This window comes from Pollachius pollachius (genome assembly GCF_949987615.1).
Source record: "Pollachius pollachius genome assembly, chromosome: 8".
NCBI classification, from domain to species: domain Eukaryota; kingdom Metazoa; phylum Chordata; class Actinopteri; order Gadiformes; family Gadidae; genus Pollachius; species Pollachius pollachius.
Genome location: NC_136941.1, coordinates 3,261,996 through 3,286,451, shown reverse-complemented (window position 1 = coordinate 3,286,451; position 24,456 = coordinate 3,261,996). Strand labels below are relative to the sequence as shown.

Here is a 24,456-nt window from a genome sequence, read left to right as displayed (position 1 = left end):
TAAATGCTAATCATGCTAATCTCTGTTGGTCACAACAGCCTCCGACCGGACAGTCACTGATGGATTTAAAAAGTCCAAAGCCGGCCGGCTCCGCGGTCGTTTCAGGCCCTTGTCGCCGGCGACCTTCGACCTCGGTCTCTGAGGTTGGGGTGACGGGGGTGGGTGGGTGGGTGGGAGGGAGAGGGGGGCGGGGCTCAGGCCCGTGGGGGGGTGCGGAACAGCAGGGGGTAGGCCAGGTTGAGCAGTAGGGCCAGCAGGGCCACCAGCGTCCCCAGCACCAGGTACCGGACCCAGTCGTCTTCCGGGGGCGATGGCGCCGCGCGCGCCCGGCGCCATCGCCCCGCCCGCCCCTCGCCGCCGCCCTCCCGGGGGGCCGCCGCCGCCGCCGCCGCTCTCCGCCGCACGCCGCGGGGCCCTTCCTCCTCCTCCTCCTCCTCTTCCTCCAGTTCCTGCCATATTAGTGAGGCCTGCGGTTGGAAACCTGCGTCAGCGGTCTGGGAACTGGTGGCGGCGCCAACACGCTAACAACAGGCTAACGCTAACCTAACACGCTCACCCAAAGCTAACAACACGCTAGCAACAGGCTAACGCTAACCCTAACACGCTCACCCAACGCTAACAACAGGCTAACGCTAACCCTAACACGCTCACCCAAAGCTAACAACACGCTAACAACAGGCTAACGCTAACCCTAACACGCTCACCCAACGCTAACAACACGCTAACAACAGGCTAACGCTAACCCTAACACGCTCACCCAACGCTAACAACACGCTAACAACAGGCTAACGCTAACCCTAACACGCTCACCCAACGCTAACAACACGCTAACAACAGGCTAACGCTAACCCTAACACGCTCACCCAACGCTAACAACACGCTAACAACAGGCTAACGCTAACCCTAACACGCTCACCCAACGCTAACAACACGCTAACAACAGGCTAACGCTAACCCTAACACGCTCACCCAACGCTAACAACACGCTAACAACAGGCTAACGCTAACCCTAACACGCTCGCCCAAAGCTAACAACAAGCTAACAACAGGCTAACGCTAACCCTAACACGCTCACCCAACGCTAACAACACGCTAACAACAGGCTAACGCTAACCCTAACACGCTCACCCAAAGCTAACAACACGCTAACAACAGGCTAACGCTAACCCTAACACGCTCACCCAACGCTAACAACACTAACAACAGGCTAACGCTAACTCTAACACGCTCACCCAAAGCTAACAACACGCTAACAACAGGCTAACGCTAACCCTAACACGCTCACCCAAAGCTAGCTTTTAAGCGTGCTCGCAGCACGCTAAAAACAGGCTAACCACACGGTAAAAACACGCTCCCCAACACACGCTCAGCACACGCTAGATAGGGCAGTACCGGCCTAGCCCTCGGACCCCACTGTACCCTGCGTGAATCACGTGTGTGTGGTACATGACACCGTGTCGCGGCAGGGAACATGACGGAAGGCCACACCGATTAATTAGCTCATGTGAAGTGCATGTTGCAACACCACGCTCCACCGGCCCCTCTCTCCCGTGTGGTCCTGCACCTCTACGTCCCTCCGTCTGCTGATCTGAATATCTGACTGCATCATGAGCTCCCGTCCTCCTCAACCTCCGGGCCTCAGACCCCCTGCCGGGATGAGGCTCACACTCTGACTGCGGGAGTTTAAAGTCAGGTAACGGACGGGCTCCGAAACACCTGAAACCCTTCTCTGCCTGGGTTAGAGCGATGGCGTGTGTCCCCCTGCCTGACCCCTCAGATCATGGGATGGACACCCTCACTATAGCACCGCCATCTGTCGACAGTGTGTACGAACAAATGCAGAGTACCACACACACACACACACACACACACACAGTAGTGACTAACAGTGATCCGGGTTTAGAAAGAGACTCTCCAGCCAGGAGTACCACACTCACATTAAAGAGGGAGCACCATACATACTCAGTAACACACTAAAGCCGTACAACAGCACAAAACCAAGTGGAAGTTTGATTGGGGGAGGCTTCTGCCTATGGCAATCTGTTCACACATTGCAACCTGTGAGAGTTTGTGTGTGTGTGTGTGTGTATCAGTCTGTCTTTCCTTGTTCTTGTGTTGTCCATGTCCGTGTGTGTGTTTGTTTGCGTGTGCAAAGCTTCATGTGAGTATGTGTTTGAATGTGTATGTGTCAGTACGTGTGTGTGTGTACATGTGTGTTTGTGTGTCTCTAGGTGTGTGTGTGTGTCTAGGTGTGAGTGTGGCGCCCCCACCTGGCTGACGGCTCCTCCAGTGGCGCCGGGGGCCTCGTCCCCCAGGGGCCCCAGGAAGCGCGGTGGGCGCTCCACCGGGGAGTTGCGGCGGCGGTAGAACAGGACGTAGGCGTAGCGCGTCACCACCTGGCTCTCTTCCACCATGGTGACGGTGCTGTCGTCAAACAGACGCCAGCCTGGGGGGGGGGGGGGGGGGGAGGAGGGGAGGGAGGAGAGGGGAGGGGGGGGGAGAGAGAGGGGAGAGGAGGGAGGAGAGAGGAGGGGAGGGAGGAGGGGGAGGGGAGGGAGGAGGAAGGAGAGGGGAGGGGAGGGAGGGAGGAGGGGGGGAGGGAGGAAGGGGAGGGAGGGAAGAGGGGGGGGAGGGAGGAGGGGGGGAGGGAGGAGGGGAGAGGAGAGGAGAGGGGGAGGGAGGAGGGGGGGGGAGGGAGGAAGGGGAGGGAGGGAGGAGGGGGGGGAGGGAGGAGGGGAGGGAGGAGGAAGGAGAGGGGAGGGGAGGGAGGGAGGAGGGGAGGGAGGGAGGAGGGGGGGAGGGAGGAGGGGGGGGAGGGAGGAGGGAGGAGGGGAGAGGAGAGGAGAGGGGAGGGAGGAGAGGGGAGAGGAGGAGAGAGGAGGGGAGGGAGGAGAGAGGAGGGGGGAGGGACGAGAGAGGAGGGGAGGGAGGAGGGTGGAGAGAGGAGGGGAGGGAGGGAGGGGGGGGAGGAGAGGGGAGGGGGGGAGGGGGGGAGGAGAGGGGAGGGGGGGAGAGGAGGGAGGAGAGAGGAGGGGAGGGAGGAGGGGAGGGGGAGGGACGAGAGAGGAGGGGAGGGATGAGGGTGGAGAGAGGAGGGGAGGGAGGGAGGGGGGGGGGAGGAGAGGAGAGGCAAGGGAGGAGGGGAGAGGGAGGAGTGGAGAGGGGAGGGAGGAGAGGAGGGAGGAGGGGAGAGGGAGGAGGGGGGAGGACAGCGAGGGAGGAGAGAGGAGGGAGGGAGGAGAGGAGACGGGAGAGTAAGGGGGAGGAGGGAGACGGGAGAGAGGGAGAGTGAGGGGAAGGGAGGGAGAAGATGGAGAGAGGAGGGGGGAGGACAGCGAGAGAGAGGGGGAGGGAGAGAGGGAGAGTCAGGGGAGGGAGAGGGGAGCGGGGGAGAGGAGAGCGTGAGTCAAGGGAGGGAGGGAGGGAGAGTTAGGGGAGGGAGAGAGGAAGGGGGAGGCAAGCGGGGGAGATGGAGATGAGGAAGTGGGAGAGCAAGAGGGAGGGGGAGGGAGAAGGGGAGGGAGAAGGTGAGGGGTTGGGAGAGGGAGAGGGGAGGAGATGGGACTCGTTGAGGTTCGGGTCCGTGTATTTCCTACCAACACTCAAAATAAAAGTAGCGGTGCTCAGTCCTAATACAGAGGGCTCCATCAGGGGCCCATGAGGCGCTGCTACTGACCCACGTCGCTGCGCTGGCTGTTGTTGTCGCTGGGCAGGCGGGCGTAGGCCGTGTAGTGGCCCCCGATCATGCCCCCGTAGTGGTTGATGACGGCGTACAGGTCGTAGACCGGGGGCTGCTGCAGCTCGTCCTTCTGCCCGATGCAGAACCGGCTCAGGTCCAGGTTCCTGGGGGGAGGGGGGGGGGGGCAGAGAGGGACAGGTCATGACCCGGAGATGGACCCTAAAAAACGATGGTTCCTAGGGCCACCTTCAGGGGTCAGAGGCGCTTCACTGTGAATCAGAGCGTTGCTGAATAAGTCGTACTACGTCTACCTCGTCTCAGAATGCTCCCTGCCATCGAGTTTGCGCCCATGTACTCTAGTTACATTTTTCCATTAGCAGTTGCTATTCTGCTGTAGGAGTTCCTTAAGAATCCACCAGATGGGGCCAAAGGCACACCTCGTCATCTCCGCCCTGCCTGTTTCCAGGGGAGGCTGAGAACCAACCTCTACTGTAGAGGACTCGGTTTTCAAACGACGCTGCTGACTGGAGCGTGAGGGTACTTTGTTAAGGCCTCATCATAACATGTCACGGTGTGAGGGGACTCTGTGAGCGACCGCACCTGACGGGGAAGTCCACCATGTCGTTGATCTTGTCCCTCCAGATGAAGCTCCGGAAGGAGAAGCGCTTCAGCTGGATGATGAGCACGTTGGGCAGTCGCCATAGCAACAGCTGCTTGGACGCCTCGCGATGCTGCTGGCACTTTGGGCAGTACCTGGTGACACACACAAACACAATGTTAAGTCCTTATTGGTAAACTATGACAGAAACCTACAGAAGGTCTACAGAAACCATCAGCTGAACATCCCATCAATATAGCGGATGTGAATCCTGTGGATTCTTTTAAAAAAGGCCTAAAAACCCAAATTTTAGAAAAGCCTTCGGCTAAACTGCTATTTTAAATGATTCTTTTTTCTCTGTTATTTTTCTATTTAATCTAGTTAGTCTTCAATGTTGTATTTATATTTTAATGTGCATTGTAGCACTTTGAGGTAATTGAGTTGATATATATAGTGTGTTATATATTCTTTTTATTATTATTATTATTATAGCGCAGAAAGTACTATCAATCAGGGAATGGAACCTAAAATGTATCGATTTGTATTAAGCAACCACGGTGAAGGCTCTCTATTTCTGTGACACATCCGCCCTGAAGCTGGTGTTGTGAGTCCTCACCAGGCCTCCTCCGGGGCCAGGACCTCCGGCTTGGTGAAGAGCTTCAGGCACTGCTCCAGGGTGAAGTGCCCGGCGCGGGACGTCTCGCTCAGGGAGCCCGGGTCCTCCTGGAACTCCAGGTCCTTGGAGCGCACCAGCACGTACTCCTTCAGGCGCTCGTTGTTCCGCCACACCAGCTCCAGGGTGCAGTCGTCCTGCAGCTCCGACAGCAGGTCCTCTGGGGGGGGGGGGGAGACGGGGGTCAGGGTCAGGACCAGGACCAGGATCGGGACCAGAGTCGGGGACAGAGTCAGACTCAGGACCAGGACCAGAGCAGAACAAGAGCAAGAACCAGAACCAGAGTAGGAAGCAGAACGAGAGTCAGGACCAGAACAAGAACCAGAACAGGAACCAGAAACAGAGCAAGAACCAGAACCAGATCCAGAACAGGAACCAGAACAGGAACCAGAAACAGAGCAAGAACCAGAAACAGAGCAAGAACCAGAACCAGAAACAGAACAGGAACCAGAACAGGAACCAGAACAGGAACCAGAACCGGAACCAGAAACAGAGCAAGAACCAGAAACAGAGCAAGAACCAGAACCAGAACCAAAAACAGAACAGGAACCAGAACAGGAACCAGATCCAGAACCAGAGCCAGGATCAGGACCAGAACCAGAGCAGTAACAAGACCATCTTGCCCCTGGTGCATCTTGAACCAGAGCGGCTGGTTTAGTTCTGGTTAAGTAAAACAAATATTATACAGAAACATGACTTTGACCATCTTGCACCTGGCCCCTTGCTCAAGGAGGCCTAAAGGCAGTCTGTGGACGTTGTGGGATCGAACCCGGAACCTTCCAGGCTGGGAGTCCAAGGCCCTGGCCTCTAGACGGCCTCTGGGTCGGATGAGAAGGGGAACGCGTCCTCACCGTTCTCGTCCAATCGCTGCTCCTTGTGGTTGGCGTCCAGCAGGGAGATGTAGAACTGGCAGGCGTGTCCCGGGGCGGCCCCGCTGGGCTGCTGGTACCCCGTCACCACGGCTGGGTGGGGGGGGACACACAACGTTAGGGCTGCTGACCGCCGGGACCCCCGCCCGGACCCCGCCCTCATGCTCTGAGCATTAGTGGGGCTGCGACATGCATCTGCTGACACACACACACTCACCCCAACACTACGACACACATACACCCCAACACACACACACACACCCCAACACTACGACACACATACACCCCAACACACACACACACACCCCAACACTACGACACACATACACCCCAACACACACACACACACACACACCCCAACACACACACACACACCCCAACACACACACACACTCACCCCAACACTACAATACACCCCCCCCCCAACACTACGACAAACATACACCCCAACACACACACACACACCCCAACACTACGACACACATACACCCCAACACACACACACACACCCCAACACACACACACACACACACCCCAACACTACGACACACATACCCCAACACACACACACACACACCCCAACACTATGACACACATACACCCCAACACACACACACTCACCCCAACACTATGATACACATACACCCCAACACACACACACACCCCAACACACACATACACCTCAACACACACATACACCTCAACACACACACACACACACACTCACCCCAACACTACGATACACCCCCCCCCCAACACAACGACACACATACATCCCAACACACACATACTACCCAACATACAAATACAACCCAACACACACACACACACACACACACCTCAGGATCAATGAACCAGTGACCACGCTGAAGTGATTAGCAGTGGTTTACTAGAAGCTATTAATAATAATAATAATAATAATAATAATAAGGTCCGTTAGTCCGTTTGTGTATAGAGGAATTTTCGGAGGCCTTCAATCCTTTTCAACATCGATCCTCGTTCATTCATTCATTCATTAGTTGGTTGAAAATAAAAAGATTGCTCAATCAGAAGATGCTCCGGGACGAGTCTACAGCCTTCAGCTGAGCCCCCTGCAGCGCCCCCACAGGCCCACAGCGGCAAGAACCCCCGCAGCACCGCCCGCTGGGGGGGGGGGGGGGGTGATGACCTCACCTTCTGGCCGCATGACCTTCTCACACGACGTCTCCTTCTCAGCCTGGGGGTCCGGGGGCCCCCCGCAGGGGGAGGCCTGAGAGGGGGGCTCCGAGAAGCCGGAGTCGGCGGTCCGGCTCAGGGAGGAGGAGGAGAGGGAGTCGCGTGACTCCCCGGGGAGCAGCGAGGAGGAGGAGGAGGAGGAGGAGGAGGCGTGGCCCGACTCCTTCTCCCCCCCGCTCGCGGCCTCCTCCTCCTCCTCCTCTTCGTCGTGGTGGGGGGTCCCGTCGGGCCGGCCCGAGGGGGGGGCGTCCGGGGCCCGGGGGGACTGGGTGGGCTCGGGAGACCCCCGGCCCGACTGGAAGGGAGGCTGGAACACGTTGACCGAATACCTGGGGGGGGGAGAGAGAGAGGGTGAGACGGGAGGGTGAGGGAGGAAGGCGGGACACAGTAGGGTGAGAGAGAGTAGAGATGAGAGACAGTAGGGTGAGAGAGAAGAGTGGGGGAGGAGGGTGGGAGACAGTAGGGTGAGAGAGAAGAGTGGGGGAGGAGGGTGGGAGACAGTAGGGTGAGAGAAAAGAGTGGGAGAGAGTAGGGTGAGAGAGAAGAGTGGGGGAGGATGGTGGGAGAGAGTAGGGTGAGAGAGAAGAGTGGGGGAGGAGGGTGGGAGACAGTAGGGTGAGAGAGAAGAGTGGGGGAGGAGGGTGGGAGACAGTTGGGTGAGAGAGAAGAGTGGGGGAGGAGGGTGGGAGACAGTAGGGTGAGAGAGAAGAGTGGGGGAGGAGGGTGGGAGAGAGTAGGGTGAGAGAGAAGAGTGGGGGAGGAGGGTGGGAGACAGTAGGGTGAGAGAGAAGAGTGGGGGAGGAGGGTGGGAGACAGTAGGGTGAGAGAGAAGAGTGGGGGAGGAGGGTGGGAGAGAGTAGGGTGAGAGAGAAGAGTGGGGGAGGAGGGTGGGAGAGAGTAGGGTGAAAGGGGAGAGTGAGGGAGGAGGGTGGGACAGAGGAGAGAGTGAGGTAGTAAGAGAGTAGAGGTGAGACAGGAGGGTGAGACAGGAGGGTGAGAGAGAGTAGGGTGGAACACGTTGACTGAATACCTGGGGGGGGGGACACAGGGCTCCCATTGGTCAAAATGGGAGGGACACGGAGAGGAGGGGGAGAGAGGAGGGAGGCAGGGATGAGCTAGTCGGGTTAGACCAGAGTGAGAGAGTAGGGTGAGAGAGGAGAGTGAGGGAGTAGGGTGAGCGAGAGTAGCGTGAGAGGGGAGGGTCAGCGAGGAGGCTGGGAGACAGGAGGGTGAGAGATTGGGTGAGAGAGAGCAGAGTAAGAGAGGGGGGGGGGGGAAGAAAGAAAGAAAGAAAGAAAGAAAGAAAGAAAGAAAGAGAGAGAGAGAGAGAGAGAGAGAGAGAGAGAGAGAGAGAGAGAGAGAGAGAGAGAGAGAGAGAGAGAGAGAGAGAGAGAGAGAGAGAGAGAGAGAGAGAGAGAGAGAGAGAGGGAGTCACCTGGAGTAGCCCTCCAGTAGCTGGGAGAGGCGGGAGTAGGTGAGCCTGGACTGGGGGACGCTGACCAGGAAGGGCAGCCCCACGTTCTCACAGCTGCTGCCACACTGGCCCTTGTGGACGGCCCAGTGGCTCTTCTGACAGGCCCTGGGGACACAAGGGGCGGTCAGCTCATTGTGTCAAGTATTGCACACACGGATAAGACATTTACGGTAACGCACAACAATCACAGTTGAGTTTGACGAGATGATGGGGATTTGCCGGATTCTTCTGTTGCTTAGGAAGTTAGTTTGTTTTACTGTTTCTTTGGAAACTAGTTGATTGTTCTGTTGTTGAGGGAAACTGTTGGACTGTCCTGTTGCTAATGCTGGTTTGTTGACTGTCCTGTCGCTAGGGGAAACTGGTGGACTGTTCTGTTGCTAAGGGAAACTGGTGGGCTGTTCTGTTGAGGGAAACTGGCGGACTGTTCTGTTGCTTGGTGAAAATGGTGGACTGTTCTATTGCTAGGGGAAACTGGTGGACTGTTCTATTGCTAGGGGAAACTGTTGGACTCTTCCGCTGCTAAGAGAAACTTGTTGACTGTCCTGTTGCTAGGAGAGACAAGTTTACTGTTCTGTTGTCAAGGGAAACTGTCGGGCTGTTCGGTTGCTAAGGGCAACTGGTGGACGGTTCCGTTGCCCAGGGAACGGGCTGGTGACTCACTGGTTGCAGTAACCGACGCGGTAGCAGCGCATGCAGCGCTTCAGCTTGTCCTCGTCGGCCACCGGAGGCTTCAGGCACGCGGCGCACTTCGAGATGGGGAGGCTAGGCACCTGCAGCCTCTGGGGGACGGGGGGGACGGGGGCACAGGGGACAGGTTACAGCTAACAGGTGAGCACCACAGGTAACAGGTGAGGACAACAGGTGAGCACCACAGGTAACAGGTGAGGACAACAGGTTAGAACAATAGGTGAGCACGACAGGTAACAGTCGAAAATAAAACAGTCTTGTATTTTGCATAACGTTTTTCGTATAAAGCACCTGGTAATTCCTATTTTAAAGTGCCTGCTGTCTCAATACAGCCTTACCACCATGAACACGCCCGGTCTCGTTTGATCTCGGAAGCTAATCAGGGTCGGGCCTGGTTAGCACTTGGTTGGGAGACCGCCTGCGAATACCAGGTGCTGTAAGTGGTGTCGGGTGGTGGCCAATAGGTGGCACTCTTCCCTCTGGCCTCAACATTGCTCCCGATGCCCCAGTGCAGTGACGGGGACGCTGTGCTGGGGAAGGCGCCTGACTCACTGAGGTCATACAAGATCCCAGGGCACTTATCGCAGAGAGTAGGGGATTCCCCGGTGTCCTGGCCCAACCAGGCTCCTTCAAGCCGGCCCCCTAATCATCCCGCTGTATAACCGGCCGACTCATTAACTCCCTCGCTCTCCACCTCGAGCTGGTGTGTGGCGAGCGCTCTGGCGCAGGTTGGCTGCCGTGCGTGGCCCAAGTGGGGGCTACACACTGGTGGGGGTGAGTGAGGTCGCCCCCCTTCACTGTAAAGCGTCTTTGAGTGTCTAGAAAAGCGCTATATCAATTCAATCAATTATTATTATTATTCTAATACGAGTGACCACCACTGGGCTTCAGGGTGGTGGGAGGGTGGGGTGTGAGGGGGTGTACCCTACCTGCTGCACCCTGATCAGCACCACCCTCTCCTTGGCAAGCTCCTTGGACAGCAGCTGGAAGCAGAGCAGCATGTCGCCGGACGACACCGTGTCCAGGGAGTGGCTGGGGGGGAACACTCGGCTGAAGCGGCTCTTCTCCACCTTGGGGGGGGCACCACCACACACAGGACATCAGGGGTGGGGTTAGGGTTGCAAAGGTCCTAGTTGGAGATTGTGTGCTGTTGTGTCCTATGTAGGTCAATTCAAATGAGTTAGTGTTGTGGTGCGAGTGTTGTGGTGCGAGTGTTGTGGTGCGAGTGTTGTGGTGGTGCGAGTGTGGTGGTGCGAGTGTTGTGGTGCGAGTGTTGTGGTGGTGCGAGTGTGGTGGTGCGAGTGTTGTGGTGCGAGTGTTGTGGTGGTGCGAGTGTTGTGGTGCGAGTGTTGTGGTGGTGCGAGTGTGGTGGTGCGAGTGTTGTGGCGCGAGTGTTGTGGTGGTGGTGCGAGTGTTGTGGCGCGAGTGTTGTGGTGCGAGTGTTGTGGTGCGAGTGTTGTGGTGCGAGTGTTGTGGTGGTGCGAGTGTGGTGGTGCGAGTGTTGTGGTGCGAGTGTTGTGGTGCGAGTGTTGTGGTGCGAGTGTTGTGGTGCGAGTGTGGTGGTGCGAGTGCTGTGGTGTGAGTGTTGTGGTGCGAGTGTTGTGGTGCGAGTGTTGTGGTGCGAGTGTTGTGGTGGTGCGAGTGTTGTGGCGCGAGTGTTGTGGTGGTGGTGCGAGTGTTGTGGTGCGAGTGTTGTGGTGCGAGTGTTGTGGTGGTGCGAGTGTTGTGGTGCGAGTGTTGTGGTGCGAGTGTTGTGGTGCGAGTGTTGTGGTGCGAGTGTTGTGGTGCGAGTGTTGTGGTGCGAGTGTTGTGGTGGTGCGAGTGTTGTGGTGCGAGTGTTGTGGTGCGAGTGTTGTGGTGCGAGTGTTGTGGTGCGAGTGTTGTGGTGCGAGTGTTGTGGTGCGAGTGTTGTGGTGCGAGTGTTGTGGTGCGAGTGTTGTGGTGGTGCGAGTGTTGTGGTGCGAGTGTTGTGGTGCGAGTGTTGTGGTGTGAGTGTTGTGGTGGTGCGAGTGTTGTGGTCCGAGCGTTGTGGTCCGAGCGTTGTGGTGTGAGTGTTGTGGTGGTGCGAGTGTTGTGGTGCGAGTGTTGTGGTGCGAGTGTTGTGGTGCGAGTGGTCTGGCGCGAGTGTTGTGGTGGTGGTGCGAGTGGTGTGGTGCGAGTGTTGTGGTGCGAGTGTTGTGGCGCGAGTGTTGTGGCGCGAGTGTTGTGGCGCGAGTGTTGTTGTGGGGCGAGCGTTGTGGCGCGAGTGTTGTGGTGCGAGGGTTGTGGTGGTGCGAGTGTTGTGGTGGTGGTGCGAGTGTTGTGGTGGTGGTGCGAGTGTTGTGGTGCGAGGGTTGTGCCGCGAGTGCTGTGGCGCGAGTGTAAGTGACAGCATTAAGTTTACCACTGTGAGGGTTAGTGCTGTAGGGTGAGTGTCTTAGCATTAGGTTTACCACTGTGAGGGTGAGGTTCTCTGGCTTGACCCGGACGCTCCTGGAGATGGACTCCAGGACCTCTGCTGCCCGGGAGTTCTCCTTACTCACGCTCACCAGGAACTAGAGAGACAGGAGAGAGACAGGAGCGAGAGACCTTCAGCACACGTATCTACAACGTGGGACGGAGAGTCTTCAAAAGAGCTTCGAAAACCTCCCAAAACTAACAAAAACACACACACACACTAAATATAGATGTTCTCTAGGTTCTCAGAGGTGGGTCCGCTCCTCTCACCTTGACGGGCTTCTTGTGAGGCTCCTTAGCGAAGTAGAACACGGTCAGGACCTTCTGTTTCTGGGGCAGCGGCACCGGCAGGTAGAGGAAGGGGTCGAACGTGATGGACACCTGGGAGTGGAGGACGGGGGGGCAGAGAGGGGACGTCAGCGGCAGGGGCGACAGAAAATTCAATGATCCCCTTGGACTGGGAGGGAGGCGGGGAGGAGACGCAACCCCTTGCTGGCTGCGGGGAGGAACCCAGAGCAAAGGGCGGGTCCAGGGGCCTACCTTGGAGCACATGGGGCAGACCAGCTTGGATTTGAACTGGCCCTGGAACAGGTCCACGATGAACGAGTCGTTCCTCATCTTGTGCCGCTGCCACGCCTCCTCCGCCACCACCTGGGGACACGGAAACGGACGCACACGGGTTAGACTGGATAGGTGTGACCTGATGGGTAACCTCCCTCCACAAGCATCCACATCGATGTCATTAAACAAATAAACGGGCAAGCAGCCGCACTGTGCTAGCAGCCGGGGGGCCGTGTCCAGCCCTGTGCAGTATGGAGAACGAACACACAACATATTTATAATGTGAAATACAAACACCAGCCCTCTTTCTCCAGCACCAACCGTGGACACAGCCCTGCTGGCATCCCTAAACCTAACACCCTACCTAACACTCTCCCTAAACCTAGCACCCTCCCTAAACCTAACCCTCTCCCTAACCCTCTCCCTAAACCTAACCCTCTATCTATCCCTCTTCCTTAACCTAACCCTCTCCCTAAACCTGAACCTCTCTCCAGGCCACAGTCCCTCTCCCTCTCCCTAAACCTAGCACCCTCCCTCTCCCCCGCCCTCCAGCGCTGCGGGGGTACCTCGTCCAGGCGTCCGTCCGAGTCCACGCTCTCGGTGTACGGCTTGTTCTGGATGCGGTTCAGGTCCTCGTGGAGGCCGTCCAGCAGGAAGGCCATGAACTCCTGGGCGTCGTGCTGAGCGTAGCCCGTGAACTGGCTAGCCTTGCTGGCCACGATGGCCTGGAGGGAGAGGGAGACATCAGACACACACAACCAGAGAGAGAGAGAGAGAGAGAGAGAGAGAGAGAGAGAGAGAGAGAGAGAGAGAGAGAGAGAGAGAGAGAGAGAGAGAGAGAGAGAGAGGATAGCTTGGAAAGGTGAAGGCAGGTAGGTGAGCGTAGGCTGGTGAGGCTGTGTAGGGGGAGCAGACCTTGAGTTTGGAGGGCTGGAAGGCGTGGTGCGTCCCCTTCCACAGCGCTCTGAGCAGCACGGCGAACCCGATGGCCAGCCGGCCCCCCGTTCCCAGGGGGTTGGTGCAGTTGATCTCTGCCTCGAACGCCCGATCTGCACCACGCACACACACACATGAGCCAAAGCCCTTCGGCCCTGCCCCCATGCCCTCAGATTCCCCCGCCCTCCTCCACCAATCCCAATCCCGTGCGGCCCAGCCCGGTCACGTGACCCACCGTGGAAGTAGTCCCTGAGCTCGCGGGTGTTGGACAGCGACTGGATGACGCTGTTCATGAAGCAGGTGTTGCCCAGGTTGACCAAACCCGTGAAGCCGGGCAGACACACCTTCTTCTCCTCGTGCTCCTCCAGCTGCTCCTTGCTGGCCGGGGGGGCGTGGGCCATGGGCTGCACCATGCAGGTGGGTTTGGGCTGGGGGGGGGAACAGACACAACGCTTCATGAACCAGTTTACGCAAAAGACTCACCTGTTCAGAGTTCACCTAGACTCTGCATAGCCTTTCCCCTTAACCCCCTCACCCCTCTTATGCACCTGTTGTACGTCCTGGCACTTAAAATAGTACTTAGCATCGTGTAGCATCTTATCCTAGCTATCTTTTGTTGTACATGGGGAATGGGTTAACCTAGTGATCGTTGGGTTGGTTCTATGAACATCCTTACTGCACCGACGTCGATACATTGCTGTTTCTCTCCCTTCGGATAAATGTACTTATTGTAGGTAGGCTCACCGTGGTAACGGCGGGCTCCAGCTTGGCGACGTGGTCGGAGCGCGGCGCCACCGAGTCCACTCCGCCGCCGTTGTCATCCCCGCCGCGGGGGGGCGGGCCCTTGGGCTGGTCGTCGGCCAGGCGCGGGGGCTCCTCCTTGGGGGGCAGGCTGTGCTGGCTGCTGCCCGGCTGGTTGCTGGGCTCCATGGGGGCGGGCCTGGAGGGTACAGCCACCTTGGCACCACCCACTGCACCTTGAACAGAGGAGGGTGGAGCTTGTGGTCAGGCGTCACCGGGGAGCAGCGACAGCAGGGGGGGAACCCCTGTTCCTGAAGGATGTATCTAATCCAGCTTCATAACCCCCTGGTCCTGAAGGATGTATCTAATCCAGCTTCATAACCCCCTGGTCCTGAAGGATGTATCTAATCCAGCTTCATAACCCCCTGGTCCTGAAGGATGTATCTAATCCAGCTTCATAACCCCCTGTTCCTGAAGGATGTATCTAATCCAGCTTCATAACCCCCTGGTCCTGAAGGATGCATCTAATCCAGCTTCATAACCCCCTGGTCCTGAAGGATGTATCTAATCCAGCTTCATAACCCCCTGGTCCTGAAGGATGCATCTAATCCAGCTTCATAACCCCCTGGTCCTGAAGGATGCATCTAATCTAGCTTCATAACCCCCTGGTCCTGAAGGATGTATCTAATCCAGCTTCATAACCCCCTGGTCCTGAAGGATGTATCTAATCCAGCTTCATAACCCCCTGGTCCTGAAGGATGAATCTAATCCAGCTTCATAACCCCCTGGTCCTGAAGGATGTATCTAATCCAGCTTCATAACCCCCTGGTCCTGAAGGATGTATCTAATCCAGCTTCATAACCCCCTGTTCCTGAAGGATGTATCTAATCCAGCTTCATAACCCCCTGGTCCTGAAGGATGCATCTAATCCAGCTTCATAACCCCCTGGTCCTGAAGGATGTATCTAATCCAGCTTCATAACCCCCTGGTCCTGAAGGATGCATCTAATCCAGCTTCATAACCCCCTGGTCCTGAAGGATGCATCTAATCTAGCTTCATAACCCCCTGGTCCTGAAGGATGTATCTAATCCAGCTTCATAACCCCCTGGTCCTGAAGGATGTATCTAATCCAGCTTCATAACCCCCTGGTCCTGAAGGATGTATCTAATCCAGCTTCATAACCCCCTGTTCCTGAAGGATGTATCTAATCCAGCTTCATAACCCCGTTCCTAAAGGATGTATCTAATCCAGCTTCATAACCCCCTGTTCCTGAAGGATGTATCTAATCCAGCTTCATAACCCCATTCCTGAAGGATGTATCTAATCCAGCTTCATAACCCCCTGGTCCTGAAGGATGCATCTAATCCAGCTTCATAACCCCCTGTTCCTGAAGGATGTATCTAATCCAGCTTCATAACCCCCTGGGGTCCTGAAGGATGCATCTAATCCAGCTTCATAACACCCTGTTCCTGAAGGATGTATCTAATCCATCTTCATAACCCCCTGTTCCTTAAGGATGTGTCTAATCCAGCTTCATAAACCCCTGTTCCAGAAGGATGTATCTAATCCAGCTTCATAACACCCTGGTCCTGAAGGATGTGTCTAATTTAGTGCTGCACGATTTGGTGAAAAAGTCATATTGGGATTATTGTGGACAATATTGCGATAGCGATATAATAAACGAATGGTGTCATGAGTCTACTTACTTGGTTATCAAGAAAAATGCACACAGATTACTGACAATTTTAAAATGTTTATTTATCAACTCAAACATACAAACTTAAACTAGCATTAAAAATACAAAAACTAAAAAATGTGTACAGTACTGGTTTCAAAATAACAATATTTTACAAAATTAAATAAATAAAATATATTTTTCAAAATAAAAGGCATTTCTGCAGTGCAAAGTTGTTAGGTTTTCTCAATAGCACAACTAAATAAAATAAATAGAATAAATAAGAAAATACAAATTATTATTGTTATTATTTTTTTTATTAAATTGCAGCCTTCTGCGGTTATACAGTCGCAACGGCTGATATAGCGATTGCGGTTCGATTAATCGTGCAGCACTAATCTAATCCAGCGGGCACCACTGGATTAGCTACATCCTGGGGGGTTAGGAAGCCTTGCTTGGGATGCCTAGTCTAGTGGTTATGGTGTTTGTACTCCCAGCACTAAAGGTTCTGGGTTCGATCCCCAATGTCCCCAGTCTAGCTGTAGGCCTCCTAGAGAATGGTGCCCCCTTACCCCTACATGATATAACAGTAAAATAGTAATATTTTACATATTGTTAGCCTCATAGCAAAGCACTCTGATGGTTTAGGATAAAGCCAATGAGGCCGTGAATCAGCAGCCATAGGAGAAGTTAGGTATCACACTTTGGCCAAAATATGACCTAGGCAATTATGCTATGAGGCAAAGGATATGGAGGTTCAACAGAGATACAATCCCTGTGTCGATCACCAAATACTGTGACTCCCGTATCACTGATCAGCCAGTCTGATCGTTTGAACCTTGTTTGATATTGAGCGTCGTTCTCAGGATATCAGTATAATCAGATCGTCTGTATCGTAGGAGCTAAACTTGGCTTGAAATCCGATCCCTCACCGATAAGAGCTCATCAATTAAAAACAGGTTTCCCTCAGGAGCATGTCTAATTCATCGATTGTTGGTAACTTTCCATTATTAATATATGGACATCCAGCAAAATCAAGATTTTCAAATCGCTTGAATTGCATTTCAAAATAAGGGCGGCACAAGTCCACCCATACAAGCAGTCCCTCCAGGGTGACTCTTAATTGATTTGACGGCGCGTATATAGGGTCGACGGTGTATTTCGAGAGCGTATCGGGTGGATAGACTGAAGACGGCTGCAGGCCTTGACTGCAGCGCGCTGTTAATGTGAAGCTGGCAGGGAGGAGCTGCTCCCAGATCCTCTTACTGGATGACTTGCAGGGCTCGGATTCCTGCCTCGAGAGCGAGCCCAAGCTGACCCTAGATGAGCACCGCACACGGGCCCGAACACGACGACAAACACATGAATGCATGTGCATGAATGGGTCTTTAAGAACAGCTGGTGGCCATGCTGTCATCACTTCAATACCGCCGTGGACTAATGGACAGCCTCGACCAACCACAGGCTGCTGTCTGGGTCACATGGCGGCTAGCCGTTAGCGCTCAGAGCTGACGTAGCGTGTGCAGACTGTATTTTAGGAAGGTCCTTCTATATCCCGGAGCTAGGCAGCTATTAGTATGTTTCTCGTCCGGGATGTGACCAAATATGGTGCTACGCAGAATATCACACGGTTAAGATGAAATGTCTTATTTTAGGATCTAGTCGCCCTTGACGTCCAAGACTTGACATGGAATTTTAATTTATTATGTTTATTTGTCAGGGACCCTAAACTGAACAATAATCTAAACCAGGAGGGAGGATGTACTTTAGCAGATTTAGCTCCAAGTTGGGCCCTCTCTGGGCAGTTTGATGAGCGGTTCACCCCAGAGCGGTTCACCCCAGAGCGGCTCACCAGAGCCCTCAAGGGCATTGAGCAGACATGCTCCCATCAAGAGCATCCGAACATAGGGTAATGTGACCACAGGTACGGAGACCGCGCACAGTAGACCCTGCCTTACTGCTAATACATTATAACATAGTGCAACGGGACCACACAGTAGATCCTGCATTACTGCTCATACTCGTATGAATCACGGCCCTAGCCTCTAACATATATGGATGCTATACATCGTGAAGCACTTCACCTGTCAGGTTTTGATACAATACTCTGGGACTGATGATTATACAATCATCAGTCCCAGAGTGCAGTGACTACAGAGAGAGGGACATGCATCACTGGCGTGCCATCAGACACCAGGCCAAGACGGGTTGGCTGTGCATAAGGTGGCAGGGCAATAAACATGACGCTCGGATGACTAGTGACTAGCAGGCAGTCTAGTGTGTGGTAGCAGTGTGCAGCATAGGGTTGCTTGATTATGGAAAAAATAATCATAATCATGATTATTTTGGTCAATATTGAAATCACGATTATTGCTGTCTGCTAGTCACTACTGTCTAGCAGCAGGCTGCCTGCTAGTCACTACTGTCTAGCAGAATGCTGTCTGCTAGTCACTAGTGTCTAGCAGAATGCTGTCTGCTAGTCACTAGTGTCTAGCAGCAGGCTGCCTGCTAGTCACTAGTGTCTAGCAGCAGGCTGCCTGCTAGTCACTAGTGTCTAGCAGCAGGCTGCCTGCTAGTCACTAGTGTCTAGCAGCAGGCTGCCTGCTAGTCACTAGTGTCTAGCAGAATGCTGCCTGCTAGTCACTAGTGTCTAGCAGCAGGCTGCCCGCTAGTCACTACTGTCTAGCAGCAGGCTGCCCGCTAGTCACTACTGTCTAGCAGCAGGCTGCCCGCTAGTCACTACTGTCTAGCAGCAGGCTGCCCGCTAGTCACTAGTGTCTAGCAGAATGCTGTCTGCTAGTCACTAGTGTCTAGCAGCAGGCTGCCTGCTAGCCACTAGTGTCTAGCAGCAGGCTGCCTGCTAGCCACTAGTGTCTAGCAGCAGGCTGCCTGCTAGTCACTACTGTCTAGCAGCAGGCTGCCTGCTAGTCACTACTGTCTAGCAGCAGGCTGCCTGCTAGTCACTAGTGTCTAGCAGAATGCTGTCTGCTAGTCACTAGTGTCTAGCAGCAGGCTGCCCGCTAGTCACTACTGTCTAGCAGCAGACTGCCTGCTAGTCAATAGTGTCTAGCACAGTGATTGGGGTACAGTCTGGGGGACGGTCTGGGGACCGGAAGAAAGCGGGCAACAGACCTTGTGGGACGGGGGCCTCCAAGGCCCCCCAGCGCTGGCTGTGTCTCTTCTTCAGGGAGACGTCGAGGCGCGAGGGGGTGAAGGAGTAGCTGCACTGATCCGGCTGGATCAGGTTCCTGTGGGGGAGGGGGGACAACACTCAAGAGGCTAGAGAGGCGAGGGTGTTCAACTCCCGAGATGAGAGGTTCCGTGTTCGATACCCGCTATACTCAGCCTACCTGTGTAAACAAGGGCTTACTAGCTCAGGCTCCTTAATAAATCGATTGATTTCTATACTATGTCTTTACAATGCTTTGGAAAAGAAAACATCATCTAAATCATTACTGGGCAATAGCAAATATGTAGAATCACATCAAATAACTTTATCACAAGGGACTAAAGTGAAAGTACAGCTGGACTGAGCTACCAACTGCTGTTGAATAATTCATTTATAAAACACAGTTTAGCCCTGAGTCGGTTCTGCGGAGAATCGATCTCTGAAACGATCCCTAGCTAGACGGTTGGAGATGCTTTAGCTGCAGGAATATTTAGTTGATATCAGGCCCTGAGCATCTGCTGAATGATAAACATCCCAGCGGGCCCAGAGGACACAGCTGTGTGGTCTATCAGGATTTCTTTCACCAGGGTTTGGCTTGAGCTTTCTCATGAAGTAGTGAATACTTTTCTATACATAATCTACCTCTGGAATTTTTCTCAGGGATGGTCGGGTTTGTAGTGCGATTTTAAAAAACACATTGTAGTTCTTGTTGTGTCGTTTTCCCTTCTTAAAAACGATCCATTTCAAAACAGGACGAACTCATTCATAAAACTCTCACCTGAGTTTGACCTGCCACTTGAAAACCGTGTTCGGGCCACAGTCTGGGTGCAGCCGCAGGAAGTTGACGTCGCTGAAACAGGAAATAGACAGATTGTAGTACACTGCTGTTGTACGGTACTGCAGCAGAGCTCAGGGAGCAGAGCTCGGGTCCTCACCTGGTCTGGAAGATGAGGGTGAAGTCCTGCTCCCTGAAGATCACCCTGGCCGACTCGCGACACACACCCTTCACGTAGACGTTCACCACCATCAGGTCGGTTCCCTTCTCGTACGAATCGTTCTTCACGAACTTCAGATTCACCATAGGCTCCGGAGCTGGGGGAACAAAACAACACATGCTTTTACTAGCCATCCAGTTGTATGAATGCATTTACAGTGGGGCAAAAAGGTATTTAGTCAGCCACCAATTGTGCAAGTTCTCCCACTTAAAAAGATGAGAGAGGCCTGTAATTTTCATCATAGGTATACCTCAGCTATGAGAGACAAAATGAAAAAAAAAAAAATCTAGAAAATCACATTGTCCGATTTTTAAAGAATTTATTTGCAAATTATGGTGGAAAATAAGTATTTGGTCAATAACAAAAGGTCATCTCAATACTTTGTTACATGCCCTTTATTGGCAATGACAGAGGTCAAACGTTTTCTGTAAGTCTTTACAAGGTTTTCACACACTGCTGCTGGTATTTTGGCCCATTCCTCCATGCAGATCTCCTCTAGAGCAGTGATGTTTTTGGGCCTTCGCTGGGCAACACGGACTTTCAACTCCCTCCAAAGATTTTCTATGGGGTTGAGATCTGGAGACTGGCTAGGCCACTCCAGGACCTTGAAATGCTTCTTACGAAGCCACTCCTTCGTTGCCCGGGCGGTGTGTTTGGGGTCATTGTCATGCTAAAAGACCCAGCCACGTTTCATCTTCAGTGCCCTTGCTGATGGAAGGAGGTTTTCACTCAAAATCTCACGATACATGGCCCCATTCATTCTTTCCGTCACACGGATCAGACGTCCTGGTCCCTTGGCAGAAAAACAGCCCCAAAGCATGATGTTTCCACCCCCATGCTTCACTGTAGGTATGGTGTTCTTTGGATGCAACTCAGCATTCTTTCTCCTCCAAACAAGACGAGTTGAGTTTTTACCAAAAAGTTCTATTTTGGTTTCATCTGACCATATGACATTCTCCCAATCCTGTTCTGGATCATCCAAATGCTCTCTAGCAAACTTCAAATGGGCCCGGACATGCACTGGCTTTAGCAGGGGGACACGTCTGGCACTGCAGGATTTGAGTCCCTGGCGGCGTAGTGTGTTAGTGATGGTAGCCTTTGTTACTTTAGTCCCAGCTCTCTGGAGGTCATTCACTAGGTCCCCCCGTGTGGTTCTGGGATTTTTGTTCACCGTTCTTGTGATCATTTTGACCCCACAGGGTGAGATCTTGCGTGGAGCCCCAGATCGAGGGAGATTATCAGTGGTCTTGTATGTATTCCATTTCCTAATAATTGCTCCCACAGTTGATTTCTTCACACCAAGCTGCTTACCTATTGCAGATTCAGACTTCCCAGCCTGGTGCAGGTCTACAATTGAGTTTCTGGTGTCCTTTGACAGCTCTTTGGTCTTGGCAATAGTGGAGTTTGGAGTGTGACTGTTTGAGGTTGTGGACAGGTGTCTTTTATACTGATAAGGAGTTCAAACAGGTGCCATTAATACAGGTAACGAGTGGAGGACAGAGGAGCCTCTTAAAGAAGAAGTTACAGGTCTGTGACAGCCAGAAATCTTGCTGGTTTGTAGGTGACCAAATACTTATTTTCCACCATAATTTGCAAATAAATTCTTTAAAAAAATCAGACAATGTGATTTTCTGTTTTTTTTTTTTCATTTTGTCTCTCATAGCTGAGGTTTACCAATGATGAAAATTACAGGCCTCTCTCGTCTTTTTAAGTGGGAGAACTTGCACAATTGGTGGCTGACTAAATACTTTTTTGCCCCACTGTATATACGCATGCACATGTATTGCATCTTGCTAACCACAAATACGAAAATATGAAATACGCTGTTTTTTTTGACTTGCAGACATTTGAATAGTTTTGCATCGTACTCCAAGACATGGAACAGTACTAATGGATTGTGCAGTGTTTGTGGTTGTTGGCTGGTTTAAGCAGCCTCCCCTGGCCCGAGTGAGGCTGCACACCTGTGGTGCATTGAGCCATCAATGTGCACAGGTTAAACCAGCCATCGCCACAGACACACTCAGGATATCTCTGGCATGGCAGCATGGAACACCGGCTCAGTGAGTCACATTGCTCCAAAGTAAATAAACCGGTTCAAACAACATCAATCACAAGTCTCCTTGTGAAGGAGGAGGAGGAGGAGAGCAGCGCCACCCAGGCGGTGCGTGTCTTTAGTAAGAACTGCTACATGGACTTTAAGACAACTTCAAACTATAGTAGTGATCTCACCGGTTATTAAGAGGCTACAGCTGCAACATGGACCGCTTCACCGGTATAGCTCGATCTGGCTAACCCTCACGATGCTAAGCTCTAGCTGAACATCCACAAGCCCAGTAGGGGACCTCTCTCTCTACTCACCGCCGGTGGTGTCGGTGTCCAGAGGCTCCTCCTTTGACTGGTCTCTCTTCTCCTCTCCGTCGCCCCTCTCCTGCCGGGGGCCGGACGGCTCGGCCTGCTTTGCGTCCGGACCGGGAGCCGACGCTGACCCGGTCGCCCCGTCCCCAGGGTGGTCCAGAGACCCCAGGTCGTACCCCTCCCCGGCGGGCTCGTCTCCGGCCCCCAGAGTAGTCCTCTGTGTCGGGGGCTCGCAGGGCGTTCTCTCCGGACCAGGGGAGCCGTTGTTGAGGAGATCCGACGGGACCTGCGGGGTAGCTGGAGGTAGACCAGGACAGTTCTCTGGGCCCCACCCAGGCCTGAGCTCTGTGTCTGAGGGCTGGCTTGGACCCTCTTCTCCCTGGAGCAGAAACATAAATAAAATAAAAATGAACCAGGCTCTGGAGGAACGGCTCTGCATAGAGCAGCGCTTAGTCATCAACATCTTGACTCTTGAGTATGTTACTTTATTTGGGTTTGTCTTTGGTCCCTCAACGAAATAGTACACTAACCAAACATCCCATATTTCACCTGTGTCATATCGCTACTAAAACGGTACTTGAGTGATCCCAGACAGGAACAATTGTTCTTGTGCATAAAGAATATATTAGGTCCTGTGCATAAAGAATATATGATTAGATAGATGTTGCAGACTGTATATTGCTTATACTGTGCACATGAAGGATAAACCCTAACCTTTGTGTTAAGTGTTTTAAAAATGGTGGTAGCCGCTCTACTGTAGGCATGTTGGCGTGTTAATAAATTTTCTGTGCATTATACTGTAGACATGATAAAGAGTACCATTAATACGCAGGAGGGAGTCACCTCAGTGTTTGAGAAAGGTGCTAGTCAATACTGCTTTAATAATCCTGTAAACATGATAAAGTACCGATGACACACATGGAGTCATGCGTAGGAAAGGCGCTACTCTCTCTACTGTAGACATGTTGGTGTTTTAGTAGTCCTGTAGACATGATTAAGTACCAGTAGCAGTGCCGTCACCTGAGTGTTGGTGGGCAGGTGGGCGGCGCGGTGATCCTGCACGTTCTTCTCCCCGCTTTGTGCTGGTTTGGCTGAAAGGCACCGACCCGCGGGCTTGTGCACGTGTGGCGCCTTCCCATTGGCTGCTGCCGCGGCGGCCTCGGGAGGCGGGCGGCGCTCCGTGTCGGCGCCGCCCCCCTCCGCGGCGGTGGTCTGCGAGGGAGCGGGCACGGGGGGGGTCCGCTTGGCCGGGCTAGGCTCCAGGCCGCGCTGCCGGTCGGAGCTTGGAGCCCGGGGGCTGCGGCCGGTGTTGGTGGTGTTGGTGGTGGTGGTGGTGATGGTGGTGGTGGTGGCCGTGGTGGTGGTGTTGGTGGCCGTGGCCTCGCCCGCGTCCGGCTGCACCGCGGTCCTCTCCGAGGTCTGCTCCGGCGTCCTCTCCGCGGGCTTCTCCGAGGTTCTCTCGCCCGCATGCTGCTGCTGTTTGTTCTTCAGGGAGCGCTTGAGGTTCCTCTCGGCCTTGCTGCTCCCGCCCCCCCGTCGGGGCTCTGGGAGGGGGGTCGTGGGCGGGGCGGGGCCGGTCTCAGCCTTGGGCGACGGGGCGGCGGTGTGCTGCTTGCCGTTCTTGTTCTCTGCCGAGGCGGAGACCTTCTCCTTCTTGTTGGACTGAAGCAGAGAGGAACGAGCAGGAAGTCAGAATCAACCACAGGGCCCAAAAACTATTCTTACTTACTTCATTGCATTGCATTTATATCTATGTGCTGAGCAGTTCAGTGCTCAAGATACAGAACCACTGTTTAAAGGAAAATCAACCTCGCAATCATAGCGTATCTTTCTTCAATTAAAATTGCAAAACAATCCTTTTTTTACCAACAGCGTGTAGCCAGTGGACTGTACCAACCGAAGTAGTCACCCATACATCTGGGGCCCCTAAAATAGGGCCCCTTAAATGAATTGATGTTATTGTTTTTACAGGAGCCTGTTGCTTAAAGGAATCAGGGGTGAACCCATGCGCTTTAAAAAGGAACCAGGGGTGAACCTATGTTCCTTAAAGGACCAGGGGTGAACCAATGGTCCTTTAAGGGACAGGGGTGCACCCATGTTTTTTAGGGGTGAACCCCTGTTCCTTAAAGGACCAGGGGGGGGCACACTAGGGCTGCCCCCAGGCGAGCTGGTTTGCAGGCAGCAGGAGGAGGAGGAGCGCCTCACCATGAGTGAAGGCCAGATGTGGAAGGGGATCTTCTTGTGCATGTTGAGCAGCAGGAGCCCGGCCTTCTCCTTGTACTGAGCCCGGCTGCAGGACGCCTCGATCTCCTCCTGCAGGCGGCATTCCCACTGCCGCCCATCTGGGGGTCAGAGGTCAAACACAGGGGGGGGGGGGACAGGGTCAGATAGGA

General features: G+C 53.9%; 1 protein-coding gene across 3 annotated transcripts in view; it reads right to left on the bottom strand.

Annotated features, from left to right (window-relative positions):
- Positions 1–24,456, bottom strand: part of usp19 (ubiquitin specific peptidase 19) — a 34,984-nt gene that overhangs the window by 3,314 nt on the left and 7,214 nt on the right. The window contains exons 4-26 of one of the 3 annotated variants that reach the window (XM_079740827.1): positions 24,269–24,405; positions 23,084–23,725; positions 22,067–22,442; positions 19,649–19,805; positions 19,492–19,563; positions 18,677–18,792; positions 13,873–14,105; positions 13,364–13,556; positions 13,108–13,241; positions 12,759–12,917; positions 12,172–12,282; positions 11,902–12,012; positions 11,628–11,729; positions 10,125–10,265; positions 9,169–9,287; positions 8,470–8,613; positions 6,993–7,363; positions 5,802–5,912; positions 4,894–5,110; positions 4,280–4,432; positions 3,677–3,843; positions 2,271–2,446; positions 180–467 (exon numbers count right to left, since the gene is read on the bottom strand). In XM_079740827.1, coding sequence (XP_079596953.1) covers positions 195–467; positions 2,271–2,446; positions 3,677–3,843; positions 4,280–4,432; positions 4,894–5,110; positions 5,802–5,912; positions 6,993–7,363; positions 8,470–8,613; positions 9,169–9,287; positions 10,125–10,265; positions 11,628–11,729; positions 11,902–12,012; positions 12,172–12,282; positions 12,759–12,917; positions 13,108–13,241; positions 13,364–13,556; positions 13,873–14,105; positions 18,677–18,792; positions 19,492–19,563; positions 19,649–19,805; positions 22,067–22,442; positions 23,084–23,725; positions 24,269–24,405 — 4,415 coding nt within the window. In that variant the 3' untranslated portion in view covers positions 180–194. Of the gene's footprint in view, positions 1–179; positions 468–2,270; positions 2,447–3,676; positions 3,844–4,279; positions 4,433–4,893; positions 5,111–5,801; positions 5,913–6,992; positions 7,364–8,469; positions 8,614–9,168; positions 9,288–10,124; positions 10,266–11,627; positions 11,730–11,901; positions 12,013–12,171; positions 12,283–12,758; positions 12,918–13,107; positions 13,242–13,363; positions 13,557–13,872; positions 14,106–18,676; positions 18,793–19,491; positions 19,564–19,648; positions 19,806–22,066; positions 22,443–23,083; positions 23,726–24,268; positions 24,406–24,456 lie in introns of those variants that run through there. The other 2 variants (XM_079740828.1, XM_079740829.1) reach the window with 2 other exon arrangements.